The sequence below is a fragment of the Zophobas morio genome, unplaced genomic scaffold (genome assembly GCF_036711695.1).
Source record: "Zophobas morio isolate AGI-343-1 ecotype UQ-CSIRO unplaced genomic scaffold, CSIRO_AGI_Zmor_V1 ptg000033l, whole genome shotgun sequence".
Classification (NCBI taxonomy): domain Eukaryota; kingdom Metazoa; phylum Arthropoda; class Insecta; order Coleoptera; family Tenebrionidae; genus Zophobas; species Zophobas morio.
Window position 1 is genome coordinate 2,143,298 of NW_026972138.1, and position 13,141 is coordinate 2,156,438.

General features: G+C 27.6%; 2 protein-coding genes across 3 annotated transcripts; one reads left to right on the forward strand and one right to left on the reverse strand.

The window, feature by feature from the left end:
• The first annotated feature begins 235 nt into the window (after positions 1-235).
• On the forward strand, positions 236-11,627 carry LOC135139706 (uncharacterized). Of its 2 annotated transcripts, none has more exons than XM_064070010.1 (6): positions 236-416; positions 472-622; positions 678-780; positions 6,220-6,311; positions 6,361-6,484; positions 11,478-11,627. In XM_064070010.1, exons 2-6 carry the CDS (start codon positions 553-555, stop codon positions 11,587-11,589), a joined length of 501 nt encoding a protein of 166 aa, XP_063926080.1. In that variant the 5' UTR covers positions 236-416; positions 472-552; the 3' UTR covers positions 11,590-11,627. The 2 variants fall into 2 exon arrangements, with proteins under 2 accessions (XP_063926080.1, XP_063926081.1); XM_064070011.1 differs by having other exon boundaries at positions 236-402.
• Positions 11,628-11,636: 9 nt separating this feature from the next.
• Positions 11,637-12,951, reverse strand: LOC135139705 (uncharacterized). Its single transcript, XM_064070009.1, has 2 exons — positions 12,737-12,951; positions 11,637-12,686 (listed from the first exon to the last, which is right to left on the reverse strand). Exon 2 carries the CDS (start codon positions 12,672-12,674, stop codon positions 11,883-11,885), a length of 792 nt encoding a protein of 263 aa, XP_063926079.1. The 5' UTR covers positions 12,675-12,686; positions 12,737-12,951; the 3' UTR covers positions 11,637-11,882.
• Positions 12,952-13,141: the final 190 nt, after the last annotated feature.

A 13,141-nucleotide genomic window follows, 5' to 3' on the forward strand; every position in this document is an offset into this window, starting at 1 on the left:
TAAATTGAAAAAAATTCGTGTGCGGTCAAGCGAATTTTAGTTTCACGTCGAGCAATTTTTTAGTCACAAAAGTCACCTAATTCTGACAATAGTTGAAAATAGTTCAAAGTTCCGGGCACTACATCTACTAGCTGATGAATGATTCAAGGTGTGATGTTGAACGTGAATCAGCTTTTTCTTTATATCCGCATCCGAGCTTTTATTGACCCCGCACAGCATAAATATTTCTATTTTCATTTTTAAATTTAGTCTAATGGGAACTTGGCATGGCATAATGACTCATTTGTTTCGTAATTAAATTTTAAAAGCTAGAAACGTCCACGCATCATTTCGGCTGCGTCTTCGCGATAACCAAATTGAATTTCGTGGTGCCAAAATTTCGAATTCGGGAAGCAATTTCAGGTATGTCATAATCGGCAAGTATTTTTAATTTGGAAAGCCGGTGGAATAAACTAACGCCTTTAATTATAGATCGTCTCTATAGTCACATACAGTTTAATATTATACTCCTGCGGCACAAGTCGCGAATTTCTCCGCAAAACCCATTTATAAATGAAAATGTACAAATTTTGTGTCAAAGTTGTGATCCTTTTTCTCGAGTTTGTCTTGTGTTATGGTCAAAGTAAGTACCGGAAGAAATCTCAACGTTCCGATTAATTGATGATCAAAACACGCAGGAACCGGCTACAACGAGACGTGCAACAGCACGGAAGAATGTTCGGACCATCGGTATAAGTGCCAATTAGACCAAGAAAATGTCCTGAGATGTCTTTGTGATAGGTAGTTATTAACGTCAATTTAGGTAATTATTAATAGTAACACATGTGGCAACTGACGACTGCATGATGCTATGTAGCTTGTAATTACTAATTAAGAACTTGGAATAACACAAAAAGCAAACTTTTGTCTCTTGTGCGTACTTACCTATTTTTCTTCACGCAGTTGGTATTTAAAACTTTCCAAACACTCTACATATGAATAAACGCAATTAGTGTATCAGTGGATTTTAAAAAACAAGGTCGGCATCTGTCAGATAACAAGTGGTGAATGTTAAAAATAAAATCATATTGGAATATCAACCGGAACGTAGTTTTTGTGTGTTTTATCGTTAGTTATTTTTTGAAATTATTATTTTAAATGTCCAATCAGGAATTATAACTACTTACATTTCTGCAATATGCCTTACATATTTTTTTTATTATATGCGTTATTAAAAAAACAATCATATACGATATTAATGATGCTTTTGTTTCGCTAGATGTAAACCGTAATTACGGCAATAAACTGTGTTATTGTTATTGTTGTTGCACTACTAAAGTGACTGTTTTTTTAAATAAAATCACAAACAGTAGTTAAATTAATAACTATATAATATAGAAAATATTCAAAAACATCAAAAAATCAAAGCATTTCCAAAAACATCTAAAAAATCAAACAATACTCGAAAATATCCCAAAAATCCAAAAATATTCAAAAATCCAAGAAATGCAAGAAACGCAATAATCCAAAAATCGACAATTTCGAAAAAATCCAAGAAATTCAACAAAACTTAGGAGTTTCGATATTATAAATACCCGAAAAGAACATATAATTAAATATAATCGAAAAAATTGAACAAACCAAAAAATCAAATAGAACACTTAAAAAATCGAAACCCAAATAATCCGAAAAAAAAGAAAATTTTGAAAAATTCCTACTTTCCGAATAAAATCCGAAAAAAAATCCATATATGTAAATTCAAAAAATACAAAAGGCAGAAAATTCCAAGAAATTATATCATTCAAAACATCAAAAATATCCAGAAAATTAAAAAATCCAAGATATCGAAGGATTTAAAACCTAAAAAACTCAAAAAACCTCAAAAACTCCAATAATTCCACAAAAACCAAAAAAATCGAAAAATAAAAAAATAAAGTTCTGAAAAATGCAAAAAACCAAATAATTCCAAAAAATTCAAGAAATGCAAGAAACCCAAAAAATCGACATAACCAAAAAATTAAAAAAAATATAGAAAAATTGAAAATATCCTAAAAACCCGATAAATCCGAAAAACACATAATATCGAAAAAATCAGAAATCCAAATTATTCACAACCACAAAAAAAAATTAAAATTATCTAAACAATCGAAAAATTGAATAAACCAAAAAAAATAAAAAAAAAACACCCAAAAGATCTAAAAACCCAAATAATCCGAAAAATCGAAAATTTTGAAAAATTCGTACAATCCGAATAAAATCCGAAAAAAAATAAGAATCCGAAAAAATCCAAGAAATTCAAGAAATCCAATAATCCAAAACATCAAAAATATCTAGAAAATTCAAAAAAATCCAAGATATCAAAGAATTTAAAAAAATCAATCAAACCCAAGAAATTCAAAAACTCCAATAATTCTATACAATCCAAAAAATCGAAAAATAAAAAAAATAAAGATCCAAACAATCCAAGAAATGCAAAAAATAAAAATTAAGAGATCCAAAAAAATCCATAAAATTCTAAAAATAAAAAAAAATACATTGAAATCCAAAAAATCCGCATAATTTAAAAATCCAAAAAATCGACATAACCAAAAAATGATTTCAAAAAATCAAAAACAACGCCCAAAAAATCTAAAAAAATCTAAAAAAAAACTAAAAACCCAAACAAACCGAAAAATCAGACTTTTAGAAAAATTCCCACAATCCGAATCAAATCCAAAAAAACTAAAAATCCAAAAGACAGAAAATGCCAAGAAATTCAATAATCCAAAATATCAAAACTATCCAGAAAATTTACAAAAATCCAAGATATCAAAAAATTTAAAAAATCAAACAAACCCAAAACGTTCAAAAAACCTCAAAAATCCCAATAATTCCACAAAAACCAAAAAAAAAATCGAAAAATAAAAAAATAAACATCCAAACAATCCGAAAAGAGATCCAAAAAATCAAAAAAATACATTAAAATCCAAAAAATCCGCATAATCCAAAAATTCAAAAAAATCCACAAATCCAAAAGTCAAATAATTCCAAAAATTCCAAGTAATGCAGGAAACCAAAAAATCGACTATAACCAAAAAATTCAAAATAAGAATCCAATAAAGTCGAAAATATCCCAAAAATCCGACAAATCCGAAAAACCCGAAATATCCAAAAAAATCAAAAAACCAAATAATTCAAGATCCTAATAATTCAAAAATCGAAAACATCGAAAAAATCCAAGCAACTCACAAAACTTAACAGTTCCAGTATTATAGATTCCCAAAAAAAAAAAAATCAAAAATTCCCAAAAATAAAAAAAATAGTAAAAAAACAAAAAAGTTAAAAATATATAAATAATAATATAAAAAAAATTTAATAAACCAAACAAAAACCAAAAAAACACCCAAAAGTCTAAAAACCCAAATAATGCGAAAAATTAGAAATTTTGAAAAATTTCTACAATCCGAATAAAATCCGAAAAAATAACTAAAAATCCAAAGAAATCCAAAAGACATACTTTCAAGAAATTTAAGAAATCCAATAATCCAAAAGATCAAAAATATCCAGAAAATTCGAAAAAGTCAAAGAATATAAAAAATCAAAAAACCTCAAAAACTGCAATAATTCCATAAAATCGAAAAATAAAAAAATAAAGATCCAAACAATTCGAAAAATACAAAAAATCAAAAATCAATAGACCCAATGGAATCCAAAAGAATAAAAAAAAAGTACATTAAAATCCAAAAAATCCGCATAAATCAAAAATCCAAAAAAAAATCCACACATCCAAAAATAAAATAATTAAAAAATCCAACAAATGCAAGAAACCCAAAAAATCGACTAAAGCCAAAAAATTCAAAAAAAGATTCCAAAAAATCGAAAATATCCCAAAAATCCGACAAATCCGAAAAACCCGAAATATCCAAAAAATCAAATCCAAAAAATTAAAAATCCAAAAACCCAGAAAATCCATATATTCAGAAAACCCTGAAAGCAAAAATCTAAAAAATCCAAGAAATGCAAGAAATGCCGTAATCCAAAAAAAATCGAAAATATCCGAAAATCTAAAAAATTCAAGAAATTCAAGAAATCCAATAATTTCAAAAAAACAAATATATCCCAAAAATCCAAAAAATCAGAAAATAAAAAATAATAAAAATTAACCAAACAATAAAAAAAATCCAAAAAATCCAAAAAGCCCCAGAAATGCAAGAACTCCAATAATCTCAAAAAATCGAAGAAACTAAAAAATTTAAAAAAGCCAAAAAATAAAACAAGTCCAAGAAACTCAAAAAAACTCAAGAACTCTAATAATACCAAGATTCCAAACAATTCAAAATATCTCAAAAATCCGACAAATCCGAAAAACTCAAAAAATTCAAAAAATCCGAAAGAATCCAAAAAATAAAAATGTGAAAATCCAAAAAAATCCACAAATTCAAAAAATCCTAAAAGTAATGAATTAAAAAATTCCAAAAAATCCAAAATATCAAAGGAACCTAAGAAACTCAAAAAAAAACTCTACAAATTCAATAATACAAAAAATAAAAACTTTTTCAAAATTCTAAAAAATCCAAAAAACCAGAAACTAGAAAAAAAATTGAATTATTCAAATAGAAAACCTAAAATTATAATAAAAAAAACCAAAAACTAAAAAATCGAAATAATCCAAAAATCCAAAAAAACAAAAAGTCCAAAAAAAAACAAATAATCCAAAAAGCAAAAAATCGAAAACATCCAAAAATAAAAAATCCACGAAACCCAAAAAACTCAAAAACTCCAATAATTTCAAGTAGATAATTGAAAATATCCCAAAAATCCAAAAAATCAGAAACTAAAAAAAATTAAAATTACCCAATTAATTAAAACAATGGAATAAATCCAAAAATAAATAAAAAAACAAAAAACCCAAAAAAATTAAAAAATCCTATTTAACAATCTAAACAAACGATGTAATCCAAAAACCCCAAGAAAGTCAGGAAGTCCAATAATTTCAAAAATCGAAAAAATCGAACATATCCAAAACGTCCAAAAAGTTTAAAAAATCAAAAAATCCACAATTCCAAAAATCCCAGGAAATAAATTAATTCTTCTGGAATAAATGGAACCAATGCAAGCCTTTTTGTTTGTAAATATCAAAAAATAAACGGCAACTTACTTATAGTTAGTTGTCGACACATGTTAAAACCCATGTGTTGCCAAACTATCGACATCGTATTTACCTTTCCGCTAATTAGCGTTAAACGACGGATCACCAACAAAGAAAAGTAAACCAAAGCTTGGCGCAAAACCAAATGTAAGTGGCAGCGTAAAAACATCCGAAAATTTCAAAAATGCACAATTCGTCGAAAATATTTGTTCGGTGGCGTCAATGCCCACAAATAAGACTGATTGTGGGCTTGCAGCGGATGTCACAGGTTAAATTTGTGAGCGCAAAAAATATTTCTGACAACACCTGTAGTAGTAACCTGTTTTGCTTTTTTTCTTACAGCTTTTTTTGAAAATTTCTGTTCTAAGGTTTATTTTCGAACAAATAAAATTCTGTTGGTTTTTATTTTGCAAATTTTATAGGTGCTTCTCTCTTGCCAAAAGATTTATTAATTGGTACGCCACTGTCTTATTTGTTTTGATTAAAACAAAATTAATTATCTCGACTTTTCAGAACACATTATCTTGACTTTACATAAATATTAATTAACAAAAAAGTAATTTATATTTGAAGTTTTTTCACGGTTGCAGTAAAAAATATTCACAAACATTTATATAGCGGCCGTTAAAATTTATTTTTATTAATGTCAACACCAAACCGTCAAGTTAAAATTACACTCAAATCAACGACTTCCGCAGAGGCACGAAGGATTAAATAAATTCAGCACATCTGAAAAATACAATCTTATTCCGCTCCTCTAAACGAATACGCACCAGACACGATCAAACAAAAAAAAATTAAATTATTTTTGGGTACAAAAACATTGAAATTTAAAATGTCAATTTGTAGCCGTCAGAATGAAAACAGATGCACAAATATCCATAAATTATAAGAAAACATTTATTTACATTATTAGCCAGATGTTTAACACATTAGGTACATAATTGTGGAACTTTAATCGTCTCTTCTAGACATCAATGCACCATATATAAGCAAATTTATTGTATTTAGAATAACTTCAAAGGCAAACTTGATGCCCGCTGATCAACTAACATGCTTTTAGCTCTTTCCTTCAAAGCTCATTCTTTCTAAAAATTTTTGCTAATTTACAGATTCCATGCTTGGTTTGAGGATGAGGGCTGCGTCCAACTATACAACGCATCAGAAATTTTAAATATGACCGTAACCGTTACCGATAACATTCGTAAATTACCCACCACTTTAAATTTTTTTATACTAAAATCTAGTTTTAGGTTATCTTGAAGAACACGTCAATGTAGTAATGAGAACTCAGTTAGCGGCTGGACTTTTTGTTTTTGGAATGGTCATAGTCGCAACGCTTATAGTTACAGGATTTTGTGTTTACGTCCACATAAAGTAAGTAAACGCACATTTACTCCGCGAACGTAAGCTACTACTTTGCACAATGCACATTTAAGATAGCATTTTTTCGGAAAACTTTTGGGGTGGGGTGATCAATCGGAAAACTGAAAATTTAGCAACGTCACAATTTGAAAAATTGGAAAATAGAAATATTGAAAAACTGGAAAATCAAAAAATACAGAAATCGAAAAATCTAAAATTTAAAACATTGGACAATTGAAATATCGCAACAACACAAAGAATCAGAAAAGAAAAATTCGAAAATCTAAACCTTAAAAACAGAAAAACTGAAAAATCGACAAATCGAAACTCCAGAATTTAAAAAAATTGAAAAATCGGATAGCTAAAAATCGAAACATCGAGAAATAGAAAAAATTGAGAAATTGAACAATCAAAACATCCAAACATCTGAATTCGATAAATTGAGAAATAAAAAAAAAAGAAAAATTAAAACATCGAAAAGTTGAAAAAAAAAGAGAAATCGAAGTATAAAACTGTCGAAAATTTGAAAAATCTTAAGTGTAATGAAATATTGAAAATCCATAAAGTAAAAAAGGGGTGGAAACCCAAAAACTGAAAAATTTAAAAATTGGAAAATCGACGAATTGGAATCGATTGGCCTGAAAATTTGAAAAATTGAATAAACGAAAAATTGGAAAATCGAAAGAAACGACAAAAATTATGGAAATAAAAAAACAAAAAATTGTGATATAAAATCGAGAAAATGAAAAATAAAAATCGGAAAGTTGAAAAATTTAGAGGGCGAAAAATTGGAAAATTTAGAAGTCGACAAACTGTAAAATTGAAAAATCAAAAATAAAAAAACGAAAAAGTGTAAGTTAAATAAAAACTTGAGAAATGTAAAAAATGCAAATCAAACTTGAAAATTTGAAGAAAAATTGAAAAAACCTGAAATTTTGAAAAATTGAACAAAAGAAAAATTCTAAAATTGAAAGAAACAACAAAAAATAAAGGAAATAAAAAAAACGAAAAATTGTGATATAAAATCGAAAAAGCGAAAATTAAAAAATCGGGAAAATGAAAAATGAAAATCGGAAACAAAAAATTGAAAAAAGGAAAAATTAAAAATTGAGAAACTGAAAAATCGAAAAATGAAAAACTAATATTGAAAAATTGCCAAATTCAAATGATGCAAGTCGAGAAATTGTAAAATTGAAAAATCAAAAATAAAAAACGAAAAATTACAAAATGAAAACTTGAAAAATCTTAAGAATCGAAAAAGCGAAGCATCAAAAAAAAGAAATATGTATTATGAAATAAAAATATTGAAAATTAAAGACATTGGAAAATCGGAAGACTGGAAATCTAAAAACTGCAAAGTAAAAATTTAAAAATTGAAAAATGGACGAATTGAAAATTCAAAGCCTGAACATTTGAAAAATTGAACAAATGAAAAATTGTAAAATAGAAAAAAAAACACAGAAAACAAAGGAAATGAAAAAACGGACAATTGTGATATAAATCGAGAAAATAAAAATTAAAAATTCGCCAGATTGAAAAATAAAAATCGGGAACATGAAAAATTGTGGACACGAAAAATTGAGAAACTGAAAATTCGAAAAACTGAAACGAAAAATTGAAAAAAACAAGAAATAAAGGAATTGAAAAAATGAAAATTTGCAACATAATGCCGAGAAAATGAAAAATAAAAATCGAGAACTTGAAAAATTGAGGAACCGAAAAATTGGAAATGACAACAATTAAAAACTGAGAATGTGAAAAACCGAAAAATTAGAAACTGTAATATCGAAAAATTGCAACTCGAAAAATTGAAAAATTTGGAAGTCAAGAAACAGTAAAACTGAAAAATCGAAAATAAAAAACCGAAAAAGCATATAATGAAAACTTGAAAAAGGTCAAAAGTGAAAATCAAACATGAAAATTTGAAGAAACGAAAATTTGAAGAAACGAAAATTTGAAAAATCGAAAGATTAAAAATTGAAAAAATTAAAATTCGAAAAAGTGAAAAATAAAAAAAAAAGAAATATGTATTGTAAAATCAAAATATTGAAAATTGACGAAATTGAAAAATTGGAAGACTGGAAATCCAAAAACTGCAAATTGAAAAATTTTAATTGAAAAATCGAAAGAAACAACAATAAAGGAATTGAAAAAATGAAAATTTGTGACATGAAACCGAGAAAATGAAAATTAAAAAAATCGGGAAAATGAAAAATAAAAATAGAGAACTTGAAAAATTGAGGAAACGAAAAATTGAAAAATCAAGAATAAAAAAACGAAAAAGGATATGATGAAAACTTGAAAAAGGTCAAGAGTGAAAATCAAACGTGAAAATTTGAAGAAACGAAAATTTGAAAAATCGAAAGATTAAAAATTGAAAAAATTAAAATTCGAAAAGTGAAAAATAAAAAAAAAGAAATATGTATTGTAAAATCAAAATATTGAAAATGAAAGAAATTGAAAAATTGGAAGACTGGAAATCCAAAAACTGCAAACTGAAAAATTTTAATTGAAAAATCGAAAGAAACAACAAGCAATAAAGGAATTGAAAAAATGAAAATTTGTGTCATAAAACCAAGAAAATGAAAATTAAAAAAATCGGGAAAATGAAAAATAAATATCGAGAACTTGAAAAATTGAGGAAACGAAAAATTGAAAATTTTGGAAGTCGAGAAATTGTAAAATTGAAAAATCAAAAATAAAAACCGAAAAATTACAAAATGAAAACTTGAAAAATCGGAAGACTGGAAATCTAAAAACTGCAAAGTGAAAAATTTAAAAATTGGAAAATCGACGAAATGGAATCGATTGGCCTGAAAATTTGAAAAACTGAATAAACGAAAAATAGGAAAATCGAAAGAAACAACAAAAATTACGGAAATGAAAAAACAAAAAATTGTGATATAAAAACGAGAAAATGAAAAATAAAAAATCAGGAAAATGCAAAATGAAAATCGGGGAGTTGAAAAATTTAGGGGACGAAAAATTGAAAAAGGTAAAAATTAAAAATCGAGAATGTGAAAAATGGAAAAATGAGAAATTGTAATTTTGAAAAATTGGAAAATTTGGAAGTCGACAAACTGTAAAATTAAAAAATCAAAAATAAAAAAATTAAAAAGTGTAAGTATAATAAAAACTTCAAAAATGTAAAAAGTGCAAATCAAACTTGAAAATTCCAAGAAAAATTGAAAAAAACCTGAAAATTTCAAAAATTGAATAAACTAAAAATTGTAAAATCGAAAGAAACAACAAAAAATAGAGGAAATGAAAAAACGAAAAATTGTGATATAAAATCGAAAAAGTGAAAATTAAAAAATCGGGAAAATGAAAAATAAAAATCGGAAACAAAAAATTGGAAAAGGGAAAAATTGCCAAATTGAAAAACTGATGCAAGCCGAAAAATTGAAGGAACGAAAAACTGAAAATTTTGGAAGTCGAGAATTTGTAAAATTCTTGAAAAATCTTAAAATCGAAAAAGTGAAACTTCAAAAAAAAAAGAAATATGTATTATGAAATAGAAATATTGAAAATTAAAGACATTGAAAATCGAAAGACTGGAAATCTAAAAACTGCACAGTAAAAATTTAAAAATTGAAAAATGGGCGAACTGAAAATTCAATGTTTGAATTTGAAAAATTGAACAAATGAAAAATTGTAAAATCGAAAGAAACAACAAGAAATAAAGGAATTGAAAAAATGAAAATTGTGACAAAACCGAGAAAATAAAAATTAAAAAAATCGGGAAAATGAAAAATGAAAATCGAGAACTCGAAAAATTGAGGAAACGAAAAATTGAAAAATCAACAATAAAAAAACGAAAAAGCATATATGTAATGAAAACTTGAAAAAGGTCAAAAGTGAAAATCAAACATGAAAATTTGAAGAAACTAAAATTTGAAAAAGTGAAAAATAAAAAAAAAAAGAAATATGTATTGTAAAATCAAAATATTGAAAATTAAAGAAACTGAAAAATTGGAAGACTGGAAATCCAAAAACTGCAAATCGAAAAATCGAAAGAAACAACAAGAAATAAAGGAATTGAAAAAATGAAAATTTGTGACATAAAACCGAGAAAATGAAAATTAAAAAAATCGGGAAAATAAAAAATAAAAATCGAGAACTTGAAAAATTGAGGAAACGAAAAATTGAAAAATCGAAAATGAAAAAACGAAAAGGCATATAATGAAAACTTAAAAAAGGTCAAAAGTGAATATCAAACATGAAAATTTGAAGAAACGAAAATTTGAAAAATCGAAAGATTAAAAATTGAAAAGTTTAAAAATCGAAAAAGTGAAAAATAAAAAACAAGAAATATGTATTGTAAAATCAAAATATTGAAAATTAAAGAAATTGAAAAATTGGAAGACTGGAAATCCAAAAACTGCAAACTGAAAAATTTTAATTGAAAAACCGAAAGAAACAACAAGAAATAAAGGAATTGAAAAAATGAAAATTTGTGACATACTTAAAACCGAGAAAATGAAAATTAAAAAAAAGAAATATGTATTGTTAAATTAAAAATTTTGAAAATTAAAGAAATTGAAAAATTTTAAACGTAGAAAATCATGGAATTGAAAAATCAAAGCCTGTAAATTTGAAAAATTGAATAAATAAAAAATTGTAAATCGAAAGAAACAACAAAAAAATAAAGAAACCAAAAATTGTGATATAAAATCGAAAAACGTCGAGAAAACAAAATTAGTCATTCGACAGATGGATTTCTTTACAAACGGATTTTTTCGGCAAAATTTTGAGGTGACGTCATCAATTTTTTAAGGGGGATGAGGAAATATATTTTGACTAAAAATTTACCATGCCTATGATAACTGTCCAACATCTCCAAGATTTCAAAGCATTCGGTTTTGCAGATTCCAAATTAAATGTCAAAATGTAGTTTCGTAATTTTGATTTTTTTTCCAAAAATCTGGACGTTTCGGGTAAAATCTCAAGTCGGAGTCAAAAACTACATGTGTAAAATTATAATTACATAGTATTATTTTTTAAGGGATCGAAGTTTGTCTAATCTAACCAAAGCTGCCAAAAAAGAAGCCGAATCCCGACGGCGTTCCACGAGGTTCGACGACCCGAAACCTTCAACATCAACGACGATTGTGTAGAACTAAGACATAGTTTAAATGTGTCAACAATGAAATAAAAATGCGAAAACTCTGAATTAGTTTTATTAACTTTTATCCCTTCATTTGCGTCACGTATGTACATTCAACATGACTGACGTCTCTCCCTCAACTCAGAAAAGACAACTACGAACAAAATACATGACTATCCAGTATTAAAATACAAAATATATAGTAAAGCTACGAATTAGCAAGAACTTAAAAAAATAATACTTACATATTAAAATCAGTGAACAGTCTTTGATCATATTAAATACCAATACATACTGTGGATATTATTTATTTGAAGACAACCCTTTCCGTTCAATAGCGACCAGAATGGCCGCATTTAGTACGCTGACTGGATATTCCACCCCTATCCCTAGTTTAGCCTCTAGTTCCGTATCAACAGCAGCCGCATTTTCTTCCGGAGACACCTCCAACCCTAGTCCCTCCTTCAGAAACTGACTCCTCGCAGTATCAATCTTATCTAAAGTATTATCAGCCAACTCATCCGGCCTTAAAAACGACAACGAAGCCTCCTTCTTCGACTTGTTAGACTGAAGCCCGTGCGCCTCTATAGCCATTAAAATCCCTTGATTCTCAATGCGACCATCGTCGTCGCAATTTTCCACGAAATCTTCAGCGTCAAACGGCGCCGAAGACCAATTCTCCAACACTTTATTAATAGTGTTGTCAATGTACCCTCTGGCGATCTGCCGCGCTTGCCACTTCCTCAAATAATAGTCCTGGTTTTTGGGGTTAGGCGACACCAAAGTGATAGGAATTTCGTTCGATATGGACTTATCGATATTTCTAGAAACGCTCTCGTCGTCGTCACTGTCTAGAAAAGATTCAGTCTTTGCTAGAAACTTATCAATACACTTGCGTTCTTCCCTAATGTTTTGTTCGCTGCAGTCGCAGCGTTTTTCTTTACTCGTTTCTACTTTGGGTTCAGTTTTGTTTTCGTAGTTGGCTTTCAGGTGGTACTTGCCTTTGACTTGCCACACGTATTTGGCTTTTTTCAGGGGACGTTCGACCTCGTTTTCGTTCTGTTGGGAGGACTCGCCGCAATCCTCATTACCCATGGCTTGGAAATCCTGCGAAAGTCTCGTGATGTGACACGATTTTTGAAAATTACACAACATACCAGTTCTTTGCTGGGGTATTGATTCTTGCCTTTGTTTACGTTTACGTCTGCAGAAGCGACGATTCGTACTGAAGCTAATTCATCTTCGACGTTAGTAAAAATGAATGCACAAGCACTGTATTTTCAACAATTTTAAAATGAGATCACTTTGAATCTTATTATATTTTGACATAAAATTAGGAGAAAACAGACCAGATGTCAAACTTGAGTAATTTAAAGTGTGGATTACGACGACTATATTCATCTCTCTCGGTTAAGTCAAAAGTTAAGTATGCAACAAGGATAGATCGTCTAATGTGTAAATCTTTAAACTGAGTTGGAGAAAAAGAAATCTGTTACCAAATGCAGAATTGGAAAGTAACTAGATCATTTTTTGTTTATCATTGAAACAGTATGATAAGTTAG